The sequence below is a fragment of the Dipodomys merriami genome, unplaced genomic scaffold (genome assembly GCF_024711535.1).
Source record: "Dipodomys merriami isolate MVZ:Mamm:240054 unplaced genomic scaffold, mDipMer1.0.p SCAF_2, whole genome shotgun sequence".
Taxonomy (NCBI): domain Eukaryota; kingdom Metazoa; phylum Chordata; class Mammalia; order Rodentia; family Heteromyidae; genus Dipodomys; species Dipodomys merriami.
This window is the reverse complement of record NW_027203381.1, coordinates 121,686,750-121,700,811: the sequence shown is the minus strand read 5'-3', so window position 1 is coordinate 121,700,811 and position 14,062 is coordinate 121,686,750. Positions and strand designations below refer to the sequence as shown.

Genomic DNA, 14,062 nt, shown 5'->3' with positions numbered 1-14,062 from the left:
GCAGGCCGGGGTACTACATGTGGAGCCCCTGGGATCCGGCCTGCCTGGGAGATGCGAGGGCAGGTGGCCTCCCTGCCCCGCCTGCCAGCTGGGAGGGCAGCAGAGATAGGCATGAAGCGGGAGCGGCTGAGCCGACGTTTATCAGCAGCCATTCCACTCCACTGCAGGATGGCCTGCCACGTGCCCACACTGCTCAGCCCCACAGAAGGGGACCCCGCAGCCTGGGCCACACTGCCCTGAGCACCCACATGGCTGCGTTCACTAGCTCCTAGGGTACTTATCTTTTTTTCCTAAGCTGGTGTGGAGTTCTGTGTCTGAGCACTAGCCTTGAGCCACAGCTCCGCTTCTGGATTTTTGTGGTTAACTCTCGAGAAGAATCTTACAGACTTTCTTGCCCAGGCTGGCTTTGAATTGCGATCCTCAGACCTCAGCTTCCTGAGTAGCTAGGATGACAGGTGGGAGCCACCAGCGCCCGGCTAGGTTACTTAGTCTTTAGAATTGAGATTCCATCTCAGTCCAGTCTGAATGGCCATCAAAAAACAAAAACAAAATGCTGGGGCTGGGAAGGTGGCTCAGTGGTAGAGCGCTTGCCTTGCATGCATGAGGCCCTGGGTTCGATTCCTCAGCACCACATATGCAGGAAAAAAAAAAGCCGGAAGTGGCGCTGTGTGGCGCTGTGGCTCAAGTGGTAGGGCGCTAGCCTTGAGGTGAAGAGCTGAGGGGAAAGTGCCCAGGCCCAGAGTTCAGGCCCATGACTGGACCCAAAAAACAAAAACAAAAACAAAAAAAACCCAAAATGTTGATGAGGATGTGGGGAAAGAGAAGCCCTAATACACTGTTGGGAATCAGTATGGTGTTTCCTAAGAAAGCTAAAAGTAGAACTAGCCCATGACCCAGTAATATTACTTCCAGGCATTTTCCCAAAGGAATGTAAGTCAGGATATGATAGCAGCACCCCAGCCCAGATCTGGAAACAGCCTATATTCCCTACAACTGGCCAGTGAATCAAGACAATGTGGAGTATGTATGTGCATACACATACATGAGTATTAGTCAACCATAAAGAAGAATGTAAGTTGTCATTTGTAGGGAAATGGATGGATCTGGAAGCCATCATACTAAGAAAAGTAAGCCAGGTTCAGAAGGACAAAGGTTACATGTTTTCTCTCACATGTAGATGTTAAACCTAAAATGTAAACACACATAAACACATACATGATCATATACATATATACATGATCAATCTGACTGTGGTGCATGCATATAAGAGATACCATAATAATACCCTCTGAAAAATTATGAAAACACTTTAATGAAAACAAATACTAGTTAGTTGAAACATTTTGTGTGGGATGCAGGCACTAGTGGGAGGAGGAGGATGAACGGAGATGGGAAAGGAGGTGCATACGGTCAAAATACTTTACGTACATGGTTGAAAATAGAACAAGGAAACTTGCTGAGACTAGCTTGGGAAGAGGTGGAGGGAAGGAGGGAGAAAGACAGAGATGTATATATAAATGGACATTCAGGATGAAACCTCTTGTATGACTGACAGATGCTAATAAGAATAAATCATTTAAAAATAAAGCACCAATGAAGACCCACTCACTGAGGCAAATCAACCTGAGGGAAAGAATAAGGTACTATGAAAAGGGAAGATGAGGGGCAGAAGGTTAGGGAAGGTTCCTTGGGGTAACAGGCTGTAGGAGGAAGGCGTATCTAGCTGCAGATACAGGAGAGGCAGGTGCAGGAGGGGCCCAGGGCCGCCTGGCGGCAGGAGCTGGGAGCCAGCGCCAGCATGGCGGCCGTGGCGGCTGTGTAGACTGGGGCGAGCAGTGCGACTTCTACTGGGTGCAGGTGTTTAGGGACGAGGACTGATCCTGGTACCTTGTAGGATGTGATGTCAGGGTCCAGCAATGGGCCTCAGGGAAAGGGACGGGTGGGGACAGGCCATGGTGCCACGCTGGGAAGTGCCACTTGGCGTCAGTAGGACAGGGAAGTGGGCAGCCTGGAGACAGAGGGCTGGCCCAGGAAGGAGAGCAGGCTTGTAAGTGCAGCGGGGTGATGGTCACATGGACTTGCCCTCCACCAGCTGTCCCAGGGGAGGCACCGTGCGCCCAGCCCACACCCATCTGCACCTCCCACTGTCTGGACCACAGTGGACACTAGGAGCCTCTAGGTCTGAGTGGTAAACTGTGGTGGGCCAGCATGCAGACCAGTGTCCCTCTGCTCTGCCGGTCTCTGGCCTGTAGCTGCCCAGGCTGCATGCTGGGGTCGCATCACCTCTCTTCCTCCTCTCAGAGATGATGAGCACAGATCCCTGGGGATCCACGTTCAGAAGAGATGTGAGGCCTGACGTCTGGCTGGCTGTCGTGATGCCACCCTCCCCTCCCCTCTCAGCCCTCCCCTCACAGCCCATCCCTCCCCTCACAGCCCAGCCCTCCCCTCCCAGCCCTCCCCCCACAGCCCATCCCTCCCCTCACAGCCCAGCCCTCCCTCACAGCCCAGCCCTCCCTCACAGCCCAGCCCTCCCCCCACAGCCCTCCCCCCACAGCCCAGCCCTCCCCTCACAGCCCAGCCGTCCCCTCCCAGCCCTCCCCCCACAGCCCATCCCTCCCCTCACAGCCCAGCCCTCCCCTCCCAGCCCTCCCCCCACAGCCCATCCCTCCCCTCCCAGCCCAGCCCTCCCCTCCCAGCCCTCCCCCCACAGCCCATCCCTACCCTCACAGCCCAGCCCTCCCTCACAGCCCAGCCCTCCCCTCACAGCCCTCCCTCACAGCCCTCCCCTCACAGCCCAGCCCTCCCCTCACAGCCCTCCCCTCACAGCCCTCCCCCACAGCCCAGCCCTCCCCTCACAGCCCTCCCCTCTCCAACAGGCAGCCGCATGCTGTAGGACTGCGAACACGCAAGTCAGCCCTTCTCGCACGCTATCCCCAATGGCTCTTGAGCAAATGCTGGGTGTGCAATAGCCTGTGGCTTTCTAGACCCTCGCCTGCCCTCCTTCAGCCCGGAGCTCCATGGAATCAGCCACAGGTCCCACCTTCTTCTTAAGTTTACGCCCAATGTGCCTGGGTCTTCCTCGCCTAGTACCTCTAACCTCTAACCTCCAACCTCCAACCTCTAGCCTGCAGGAGGAACATCACTGCTGTCTGTTGTATTTGCTGGCTGTCCCAGCATCACAAGAGTGTATCTGCCCCAGAAAAGACTTTTTTAATGTGTTGAATGGAAGAATGCCTCAATTCCTAGACTCACTCTTTCTATCCTCCTTAAAGGGAAGGAAAGCAAGCTTCCTACTTTATAAAACAAAGCTGAAGGGGCTCTGGAGACCTCAGAGCTCCTTTCTAATGCAGATTAGAAGCCCAGGGTTTGGGGTTCTCAAGCAGAGGCTTCCCCTGGGCACACTAATGCTGTGATCCTGCAGAAAGGCATCTGTTAGGACTCATTAATTCTTAGTACTCCTTTCCTAGGATCCCTGGAGCTTCCAGAACTCTGGAGGCCCTAGGCTGAAAATGGGAGGCTTCACAGCCAACTCTGCCAACAGGCCCAGCCTTGCAGAGAACAGATGCCCACCTTCCCCAGACCACAGACTCCACACAGCAAAAGCACCTACAAAACAAACCATCACACAGACTGCGGTGCCCCGGAGTGTCCACACCCACCCCGTTCCAGACTGGGCTGGGGGGCGAGGGGGGGGTTTGCTCTGCTGTCACCAGAGGTGAGGAGCATGCTCAAGCTCACGGTGCAACCTCAGGCCTGCTGCCCTGGGTTCAGGGCATCTGCGCGTGATCTTTTCGCTTTTGTTTTCCTCAGGTGATTTCTTTGAGAACAGGCTTCAGAGGGCTATGTGTTCTGTGCCCTGGACCCAGTGCAGTGCCTAACTTGGCCCTGATTGCCCACCAATGGGCAGCCAGGTCCCCAATTATAGCCTCTTCAGCCTCTGCCCACTGGCGGGCAGTTGGACCCAGGCCTGCAGCTTCCTGGCGTGGCCCCAGACCTGCTTCCAACTCTCAACCCAACCAGATCAACCAAAGACAGTCACATAGGCCCCTCAAAATGAACAACCGTGTAGCATGCCCTTTTGGGGAGCCCCCGCCCAGGTTCCCTATGCTGCTAACCGCTACCAGAAGCCCCTGTTTCCTGCTGCCTACCTCCCCTGCCTGTCTTCTGCACTCACCAAGCCCCCTGATCTCATCTGGCTGTGTGTGAGTCACAATCCCTTGCAGCCAGAGACCCAGGCTACAGTGACCAGAGCCCAGGCTCTCCTCATGCCCACAACTCCCAACCCCAGGTAAGCCTCCCCATATCCCAGAGCCTTCACTGCCAGTCTGCCAGCCCGTTGGCAGGACACATGGATAGACACTGCATTCTCCCCCCACCCCCATCATCTACCACAGCAATTTGTTCCCCACCTGTGGTACCCTCTGTGTGGAAAATGGCTCAGCCCTGCCCAGCCCACTTGCCTCTTCCACAGGGGTCCCTGGACAGAGACAGGGCTTTAGCCAACTGGCATTGTTTTGGACATCTATACTAGTAGGAATCGTGGCTTTCCTCAGCCACTCTGATACTGCCTTGCCTCTGCTCATCTGTGTTTGTGCCCAAGGCTGTGGGTTAAGTACAAGACAAGGGGCACAGACCTTATGAGTCAGTACACCAGTTCTGACTTTCCAACACAGATTGCCACTTGCTTTTAGCCTCTCCTCCGGGCAGCCCAGGTCTGGAATGGGAGGAGAAGGAACTGCTGGGCTGACCTCGAGCATCCTTCCTCCCGGACACACTCTGGCCCTCCTCTCTTCTCACCCTCACGGCCATTCACTGTGGTTCCACCGCGTTCCCACACCCTCTGCCTGCGTCCATAACCCATCAACTTGCTAGTTCAAAGCTGCCTTAAACCCCCAAGTTCTAGAATAGTATAAAGGCTCAATATTTTAACTACATAGACCAAATTTTAAGGAATTAGTAACCAGAAAAGGACCTGAAATTCTAACGGAAACTCCTGGATCTATCTTCAGCCAAAATGACACTGACAGCTATGAGGGCAACAACAGCCACCATAACTTGGGGACTGGTCATTTCTCTGCGTTCTGCACACTGTATCTTAGGAGGGGCTGGGGAAGAGCAATAAGAAGAAAGCCTCACTCAACCAGACTCGTATAACATTGATTCCAAAACCAGGTAAGAGAATCTGCAAGGTTTAGGAAAACCATGGGCCTACTATCTTATAAACGTTAGTGTAAAAACCATAAACCACCTGCTGCGGTTTGGTGGAGGCTTGCACAGTGAGGGTCCATGTGTGGGAAACCAGTCTCGGCGAGATGCAGTGAGAGGAGGGAAGCCAGGTCTTGCTGAGGTGACGTGGAAGGAGATAGGTGGTGGAGCTTAGAGGTCAGAGGGCACTCACCATGGAAGACAGCCTTTGGGGACCCTTGGTTAATTCTTGTGAGCGGGTTATGATGCAAGCCTGCATCTGACACTGGCATTACGCTCTGGCCTGCTGTCTGATGGAGCACCTGCCATTGTTATCCATGAGGTGAAGCCATCTACGGTGTCCTCATCAGAGCTTGCTACCCTTGTGCTCTGTGTGGGGTGCAGAGTTGCTACCTGTGTAGGACTTTCAATCTCCCCTCAAACCTTTTCTCTATAAAGTAGTCTGTCTTGGACCTGAAGTAGCTGAGAGTAACAGGGAAATTTCTTTTAGATTGCCAATGAATTAAAGAAGCTATAAGGGAAATGATAAAACACTTTGGATGCAGGAAGATGAACTCAACATACCAGAACTATGGGGTGCAGCAAAAGCAGTGCTAAGAGGACACTTTTTAGCTGCAAGTGTATCAGTCAAGAATCAAACACCTGCCGCAGACAAGGAGATTCTCTGTGCTTTCCTTTGGGAACCAATAGTTTAAAATACCACAGTCTGTAGCATGTTCGGCACAATCACCCTAACCCCAAGTCCATGAATGAGTGAAAAGACGTGCTGGCTATAAAGAGGCAGTGAGCCTCCTGTGCCATCGCCCTCGCAGGGGCCACCTTCAGAGAACTCTTGGGATAAGTACCCAAGCAGGGAATAGTGCCCAACTCCAAACAGTTCTGGAAAAGGGAAGTTGGAAAGACTCACAAATGCAACAAGTTGCCTGGAAGGACTCACATACGACAGGGTGGCTTGAAGGACTCACACCATGCAGCGGGGCGACATCATGCAGAGGGTAGCTAGAAGGAGTTACACACGCAGCGGGGTGGCTGGAAGGACTCACCCCGTGCAGCAGGGGCCTTCGGGCCTTACCGAGCTATCTTGTCACTACAGGACATGGTGAGCAGCCTTTCACCCTGCAGCACCCCATCCCAGGTCTGGATGCTGGCGTTGGAGCGCACAGGGATTGTCCCCTCTCCAGACTCAATTTTGGTCCGTAGTTGTCCCCTTGCTTTACGATTTGGATGTCTGTCTGCTGGCTCTAAGAGAAAGAAAAGGTTCAGACCCACAGGGAGTAAGCTATCAACTTACTGTGCAGCAGATCTAACGATGCCCTATGAACTTAAAACAGCTTATACACACGCTTGTGTCATGTACAATACACATACAATATAATTTATAAATTATAAAACTGATTTAAAAGGATGTGATACAAGCCAAATTTACAAAAGTGGTCTCCGTGGGGTTTAGGAGAAGGCAGTTAGCATTTTGACTGAAATAGTTTTTTCTGTCATCAATGATGAGTGGAAGCAAACAGGACAAAATGCTAACATCTACTAATTCTGAGTGACAGATAGTTGGTGTTCGTTGTACTTGAACCCTCATGTAGACATATGCAGGAATAAATCTATGGGAAGTATGGTCATTCTGGGGTCATATAAACATGGGTGATTTTTATTTCCCTTTTCATATTTTGAAAATATTTAGCAAGTGTCCACAGTAAGTCTACTGCCTTTATCATCAAGGGAAACAATGGGATCAAATGTCCTACACAGAATACATAATGATGCTCAGGCATGGGAGCAGATGGCTGTGAACGCTGTGACGCCAAGGCTGGCCTGGCCTTCGGGGTGAAGCCTGTGCGGCCAGCAGTGTCTCATGGCACCAGCCTCCACTGGCTTCTGGGAGAGCAGCCTCCCACTTCCATAGCTCACCAGAAAAATGAAGGACCATAGTCGTCTGACCCAGAGGTGGGTTAAGTAGGGTTCTCGTTTTGATCTCTTATCTCCCCTCCATTCTAATTACTGGGCTAATCAGAAATTAGCCAAATCAGAATTAAAATCTGCATTTTAATTTACAATTTACTAATTAAACTTCATAGAGAAGAAATAATCCATGCTCCCCAGACCCCACATTGCACCCACACCCACAGTATGTGGCATCTGTCTACATGTGATAGATCTTCCTGAGGCCTATGGACTGCTGGAGGCTGCCCTCATACCCTCTAGCACTGGCTCGTGGGGAGAGAAGATTCTGGCGTCCCCGCAGGGCGACGTGCTGATGTACAGATGGAACTGCACGGTGTCCTTCAGGCGGAATCCACCTCGCTCCGACTTCTGAAAGATGGACCTTTTCTGATCATCCTTGCTACTGCATGAGAAAAGGTACAAAAGAGATGTTGAAAGCTGTATCATTAGCATTTGGCGTCTGAGCTTGATCTAGAATCTCTGCTAGACATGTCTATGGGCGTCAATAGCTCAGGTCCATTCCCTACCAGACGTGTCACTAACTGTAGGCCACCACTCCTCAGTCATGATTTCACAGCAGAAAGACAACAGGGAGGAAATGGTCTTACTAAGAAAAGCAGTCAGGTCCATGATTTGTTCTGACCAGATTAGAATGAGAACCACCATTATGGGGTATTTAGGAAATCTTGTTTTTATCCATACTGAAAAAAAAAATCACAGGGTCTCAAACATGGACTATGTTCCATATGAATGCCTACCTCAGGCATACATGTGCATGTATTTTTAAGTTTAGTCCACTCTATTTCATGATGGAGTATCATGGAAGAATGAGATTCAGTCAGCAGCACAGGAGAGCAGGGTCTAATGCACGTCATAGGAGAACAGGACTCAGCCTCAGTATTACTAATACAGCTAGCATTTTGAGAACTTCTCAGGGTATACAGGAACAAAAAACTCTGTATTGTTTTCTGATAGAAGATACTAAAAACAGGTTCCTTCTCAGGTGCCAGTAGCTCACGCCTGTAATCCTTGCTACTTGGGAGGATAAGGGGTCCGAGGACTGCAGTTTGAAACCATCCCAGGCAGGAAAGTCTGTGAGACTTATCTCCAATTAACCAGAAGTGGAAGTGGAATGTGGCTAAAGTGGTAGAGCACTAGCCTTGAGCAAAAAAGCTCAGGGACAGTGACCAGACCCTGAGTTCAAGCCCCAGGACCAGCACATACACACAAAATAGCTTCCTTTTTGTTTGCTGCTGAACTTACTTTAAGTAAAGGTCAAGTTGTGCATAGAGGAATCTGAGCAGGGACCGCCGGGAGATTATCTCTGCATGGCAGTCATTCAGCGCGAGGCCACGGTCACTCATGTATTCACCGTTGATACACTTTGTCCCTGTTGAAACACTTATCACTTTGGCGTCTTTGACGTCTGTGCCTGAAAGACAGGAGAGCAGCTGGTGTCGCACAGAGACGTGGGCTGTGAGACCATTCAGACCCCTCCCTGAGTTCCCATTCTTAATACAGCCTTTTCCCTGGAGCACACACCCCTGGCATCTAGGCAGGGAGCACTATGCAAAGGTACTAACTGTCCTGAAAGGAACCTCCCAAATGAAGATTCAAAGCAATACAGAGAGGTCAGGTGGTCCATTTCTGTAATCCCAGCTGCTTGTGTAAAGTGAAATTAGGATTGTGGTTTGAAACTAGCACAGGCAACAAATTAGCAAGACCCTATTTTGCTAATAAGCCACAGATGATGGTGTGCTCCTGATGTCCCAGCTCTGGGGAGAGCACAGGCAGCAGGAGGATCACAGTCCTAGGCCAGCCCTGGGCAAGAATGCAAGGCCTTACCTGAAAAATAACTAAGGCAAAGAGGACTGAGGGCGTGGCTCGGGACCAGCTCAGTAAGGACAAAGTTATGAGTTCAAACACCTGTTATTCAAAACAAAAATACTCCCCTCTTCCCCCCTTGCCGAAAACAAAAACCCTGTAAAAGTTGGGAAGAATGGCTTGAAGGCAGCTAAGGGGGAGTGACCTCCGGAGAGGGCTTGCTCGGGTACCAGCCTTGCGAGGTCACTGACCCAGACAGGACACATGGACGTAAGTGAAGGCTGGGTGTGACTCACGGCAGAGGCTGGCTGGCGGGAGGCCTGGGTTCCATCCCTGGCCTTGCAAAAGAACCCTGCGTGTGGCCTCCCAGCAGGCTCACACTCCCGGCACAGAGCCGGCAGAGCCACTGCACGGGAGATGACAAGGTTACTAGCATGGAGAATGGGGGAGGGGGTCTCCCTGGCTGGTGCGCCTTCTTCCTCCAGCTCCACCTCTCTGCTCTGCGGCCTACATTCCTATCCAGGCTAGGCCAAGACCGTCCCACGCTGCCCCCCCACCCCCGGGAGCCAGGCACTGGTCAAGCGTGCGGCTCTTCATCCTTGGCCTTAGCAACCACGGAGATGATGCTGTACCCACTCCGTGGGTATAAAGGAGGAGGGCAGCAGTTCCTTCACTGCTGGAAACTTCTAAATAATCTAATGGGGAGACTACTATCCTGAAATGTGTTTTCCCCCACAGACTTTGTGGTCTATCTAGATGTCCTGTTGGAGCCACACAGATCTGGCAGAAATAACACTTAACTGAGAATGCAGACGATTTCCAGCTGAAACGCAAGCAAGTCAGTAGTGTGCTGTTCCCTGAGCAAATTGAGGCCAATCACATAATTGAAGACAACACAGTATGCTTTCTCCAAAGGCAAGACTCAGGTCAAAAAGCTGAGTATTTAGTCAGGTGGCAGTGTCTCAAGTTTGTAATCTTGTAGCTAATTGGGAGACTAAGAACTGAAGGATTGTGGGTTAAAGCCAGGCCAGACAGAGAAGTTCAAGAGACCCATAGTGAGCACGGTGGCATGCGCCTGTCAGACAGCTGCACGAGAGGCTGGGTCTGGAAGGTCCATGGCTCTAGGTCAGCTCAGGTAGGAAAGTCTGCAAGATTCCCTCTCAACCGAGGGAAGCTGTCATGTGCCGTCATCCAGCAACTGCAGGAAGCATGAATCAGTAGACTGCAGGCTAGGTATGTGCCTAGACAGGAAGTGAGACCTCATCTTAAAAATAACCTGGGCAAACAGGACTACAGGTGTGGCTCAGTAGTGGGATGCCTGCCCTAGAAGAGGCTCTGAGCTCTAACCCCAGTTTAACAAAGAAGGTTTTATTACTTTGTTGGTGCTGGGGAATGAAGTCTGGCTTTCTGTCTGCAAAGCAAGTGAGCTCCCACTGAGCTACGCCTCAGCCCCGACAGGGAAAAGGCGCATTCCTATGCCTGTGTTCAGCAGCTGCTGCCCCTCTACCTGCACACGGAGATGCTGTCCCTACACAGGCACAGGCATAGAAAGTAATTCCCGGTGGTGTCACAGGGCCTCTCCAGACTGACAGCATCTCACAATTGTCAAACATGGGAGCGGGCATGCAGATAGAGCATAACACACTTACCTGTTGTCATGACCACTCCAGCAAGCACTTTCCTGCGTGCGTGAGGCGAGGAGAAGTTTTCCGTCAGGTCACCAAACTTACCCAGAACCAGGCGTGAGACAGCATCTGCCAACACCTGGTGAGGCACAGAGAGCAAGGTTAGAGTCAGTGTGTTCCCGGGCTGCGTCCAGCCCTCCCTCCCACCTCCCACCAACACGCACTGTGAGTTACACAGGGATGCACACCGCTTCTCCTCCAGAAAACCATTAAGGGTAAAGCCAACAAGCAAGTGTGCACGTGTGTGGGCATGTGTATGTGTGCACATGGGTGTGCATGCATGTGTATGTGTACATACATGATATGTATCAGTATGCACACATGCACACATTGCTCTCAAAACATTCTTTGGAAACAGATGCCTCAGGCTCTTTCAAGGCTCTGGCTGGGAGTCCTACCCCCCCAATCCTCACACACACAGAGCCCGATCTCACATGGGGAAACTGAGGCACAGAGAGGCCTGCACTCCGCTTCCCACCCCACGCTGCTCTGCCGCACGCAGAGGCTGGACTCCCCTGGTTGCATTTTTAGAGACAGCAGAGAGGCTCCTCTCCTGGCCCCCTCAAGGGTCTGAGGCCAGCAGTGGGCAGCAGTGTGGCCAAGGGCAGCCTGGAAGTGCAACTGAAAAAAGATGTTTGCACAGAACCTTGCCCTCAAAGGCACACCGGCCGCTGCTGGGTGTCCCTGTGTCCCCGCACCCACAAAGGCTGGCCGGGCTCACTCACACGCGTGAGCTCCGGGCACGTCCTGGAGCCCGAGAAGGGCTCTCCCTGGGATGAATGACACGACGGCACACACACCGGTGCTCAGGAGGGAGGGTCTGGACACAGTGCTGGAAATGCCTGTCTAAAGGTGGGGGGCGTCACAGAGGAAACACATTTCTCAGATTTTGCAGTCTTTCTTTTTTTGTTTTTGGCCAGTCTTGGGGCTTAACTCAGGGCCGACTATACCACTTCAGCCACGGCACCACTTCTGACTTTTTTGAGTAGTTTATTGGAGATAAGAGTCTCACGGGGACTTTTCTGCCCAGCCTGGCTTCAAATTGCAATCCTCAGATCTCAGCTTCTTGAGCAGCTAGAGTTACGGATGTGAGCTACAGGCGCCTGGCTTTTGTAGTCTTTCTCTGGTGGTTTAGGTCTTGGAAATGATGAGTCTCCAGTGCTTGGGACAATGGCTGTTGGGTCGAGGTTTGATGAGCCAAATGAGACCAACATACTACTAACCTTACACACACGTCCAGACAATCGCACTGCCACTGGCAAACCTAATGTTGCCCTTAACAAAAGACTTCCAGAATAACCAGGAAAGTCACGCTCGTTCTAGCGGACAGCCTATTTGCAATAATGCTGTTGGCAGGATGTTCTCCACCTGTCTCCGCACCAGAAGTCACCAGTGAGCCTCAAAGGGTGGCTGCACAGGTTCAGAGTGACAAGAGCCTGTGGCCAGGTTCTCGTGACCTCAAAGGAACAGTAGCAACACACACATGACACGGGTGAGGAGAAGGATTGGACAGAAGTGGGCTGCAAGAGCCGTCCAGAGTCAGGATGCCAGACACAGGACAATGCCTTCGAATTTACTCAGTGGGAAAATGACAGTAGACATGCCGGACACACCTGGGAAATGCCAGCTCCCGCTCTGCAGAAGGCCAAGCCTCTCTGCAAGCACTCAGCGGGTCTCCTGCAGAGGACAGGAGCTGGTGGCCTTCGCCGGAACCCAGAGCCTGTGTAGCCATGAGACACCCGGGCAGCTCATACCCCCTGTGGTTCATGAAGTGACTGCCCTCTAAACTGGAGGGGTGAGTGGAATGACAAAGCAGCGTGCTCCTAAAAGCCAAGCCACACATCCCAGCAGCACTGCTCAGCCTCAGGCACACACAGGGCTCCAGGACAAGACTCAACAGTGCCATGTGGGCAGGGTGCACTACAGCAGGGCACCAGTTATCACGCAGCCACTGCTGTCTGATTTTAGAACCCTCCCCCCACGCCCTGAAGCCCAGGAAGGCAGAACGGTAGAAGACCAGGAACACCTGTCCTGAATCCTTCCAGGCTCACACCAGGAAAAAGCTAAGCTTGCTTCCACTCTTGAATGTGCATTTGAAACTTGTAGTGAAAAGGCATTGAACCCCAGCATGACCCTCCCAGGACTGGTCCTGGAAGACCACCCCCAGGTACTCTGAAGAAAGAGTCGCGCTGCCAGGGCGCTCCGGAAGGCACAGAGGTGGCAGGACCACTGAGCAGCGGCAGGAGACCCAGCTCACCGCCCCCACGCGGGTGGCTCTGGACTGGAGTCCAGGCTCTGGTGCTCAGTAGCCTCAGAAGGTGCAGAGGGGCCCTGCCATCCAGGTCCCTCCCAGGACCCCTGCCTTTTAGGCCAGAGATTTAGTCCTTCCACCAGAAGCCCTACAACGGGCAGCCATACTAGGAAGCTGGCTAAGGCCTTCTCCCTTAGGGGCTCCCGGTAACACTGCAAAGCCTCTGGTACGTGGGCTCCAGAGTAGCTGAAGTGGCTTCAGTGGTCTGACCCCACTCCATGAACATTAAGAGGGGACAAGTCACTTCAGTTGGTCTGACAAACTCAGGCTGAATATTTTACCCACTAATAAGCCTAAAAATAAAAAAATCACCGGGGACCTAGAGCCTGGTTTGTAAAGTTACGCAGGCCCTGGCAATTCTTGGAGGAATGACCAAAAGGAGTTAATAGAGTAGGAAATACTTAGATCCTAAAACAAACAAACAAACGAACAGTAAAATACTTCTGTGTTCCTTTCAGCTCGTGTTGTATCTGGTAGTTTCCTTCTTTTAAAACTGAGAGCTATGGTCAGCTCAGACCCAGCTGCATGAGACACCTCTAGCTGCGTCACAGGCAGGAGAGAGGTGGCCTCACACACCTGGACGCAGAAAAAGGCAAGCTGTCCATGGAGTGCTTGATTCACTCTGGCCAAATGTAGTGTGTGTTACCTGCACATTAAAGATCTGGAGGAAAGCAGTGGAGGACCCTGCCATCCATGCCCCTCCCCGTGGCTAGATTCCACTAGACAGCTTTTTAGGTAAAAAGGAAGCCACACAGAAGAAAGTCAAAAGCATAATTTTTTTTTTTTTTTTTTTGGTCGGTCGTGGGGCTTGAACTCTGGGCCTGGGTGCTGTCCCTCAGCTCTTCAGCTCAAGACGAGCGCTCTACCACTTGAGCTACAGCGCCACTTCCGGTTTTCTGGTGGTTTATTGGAGATAGGAGTCTCACGGTCTCTCCTGCCCGGGCTGGCTTTGAACCTCGATCCTCAGATCTCAGCCTCCTGAGTAGCTAGGATTACAGGCGTGAGCCACCAGCGCCCGGCTAAGCATAAATTTTTTTAAAACAACAGACCAGCAGAGTTTTGGGTTTCCAAGAAGAGAAGCAAGACCTAG

The 14,062-nt window shown here is 52.0% G+C and overlaps 1 protein-coding gene and 1 long non-coding RNA gene across 12 annotated transcripts in view; one reads left to right on the top strand and one right to left on the bottom strand.

Annotated features, from left to right (window-relative positions):
* Adarb1 (adenosine deaminase RNA specific B1) overlaps positions 1–14,062 on the bottom strand; it is a 130,936-nt gene that overhangs the window by 15,321 nt on the left and 101,553 nt on the right. For all 11 annotated transcript variants that reach the window (XR_011373584.1, XM_070030822.1, XM_070030828.1 and 8 more), the window contains 4 exons: positions 10,626–10,740; positions 8,416–8,584; positions 7,407–7,555; positions 6,278–6,446 (listed from right to left, as the gene is read on the bottom strand). Coding sequence is in view for 10 of the 11 variants with exons in the window: in XM_070030822.1 (XP_069886923.1) it covers positions 6,278–6,446; positions 7,407–7,555; positions 8,416–8,584; positions 10,626–10,740 (602 nt within the window). In the remaining variant the exon portion in view is untranslated. The remainder of the gene's footprint in view (positions 1–6,277; positions 6,447–7,406; positions 7,556–8,415; positions 8,585–10,625; positions 10,741–14,062) is intronic.
* LOC138832604 (uncharacterized) lies at positions 4,256–5,955 on the top strand. The gene is made up of 3 exons (XR_011373588.1): positions 4,256–4,288; positions 5,010–5,172; positions 5,696–5,955. It is a non-coding gene; the product is annotated as an uncharacterized lncRNA (long non-coding RNA).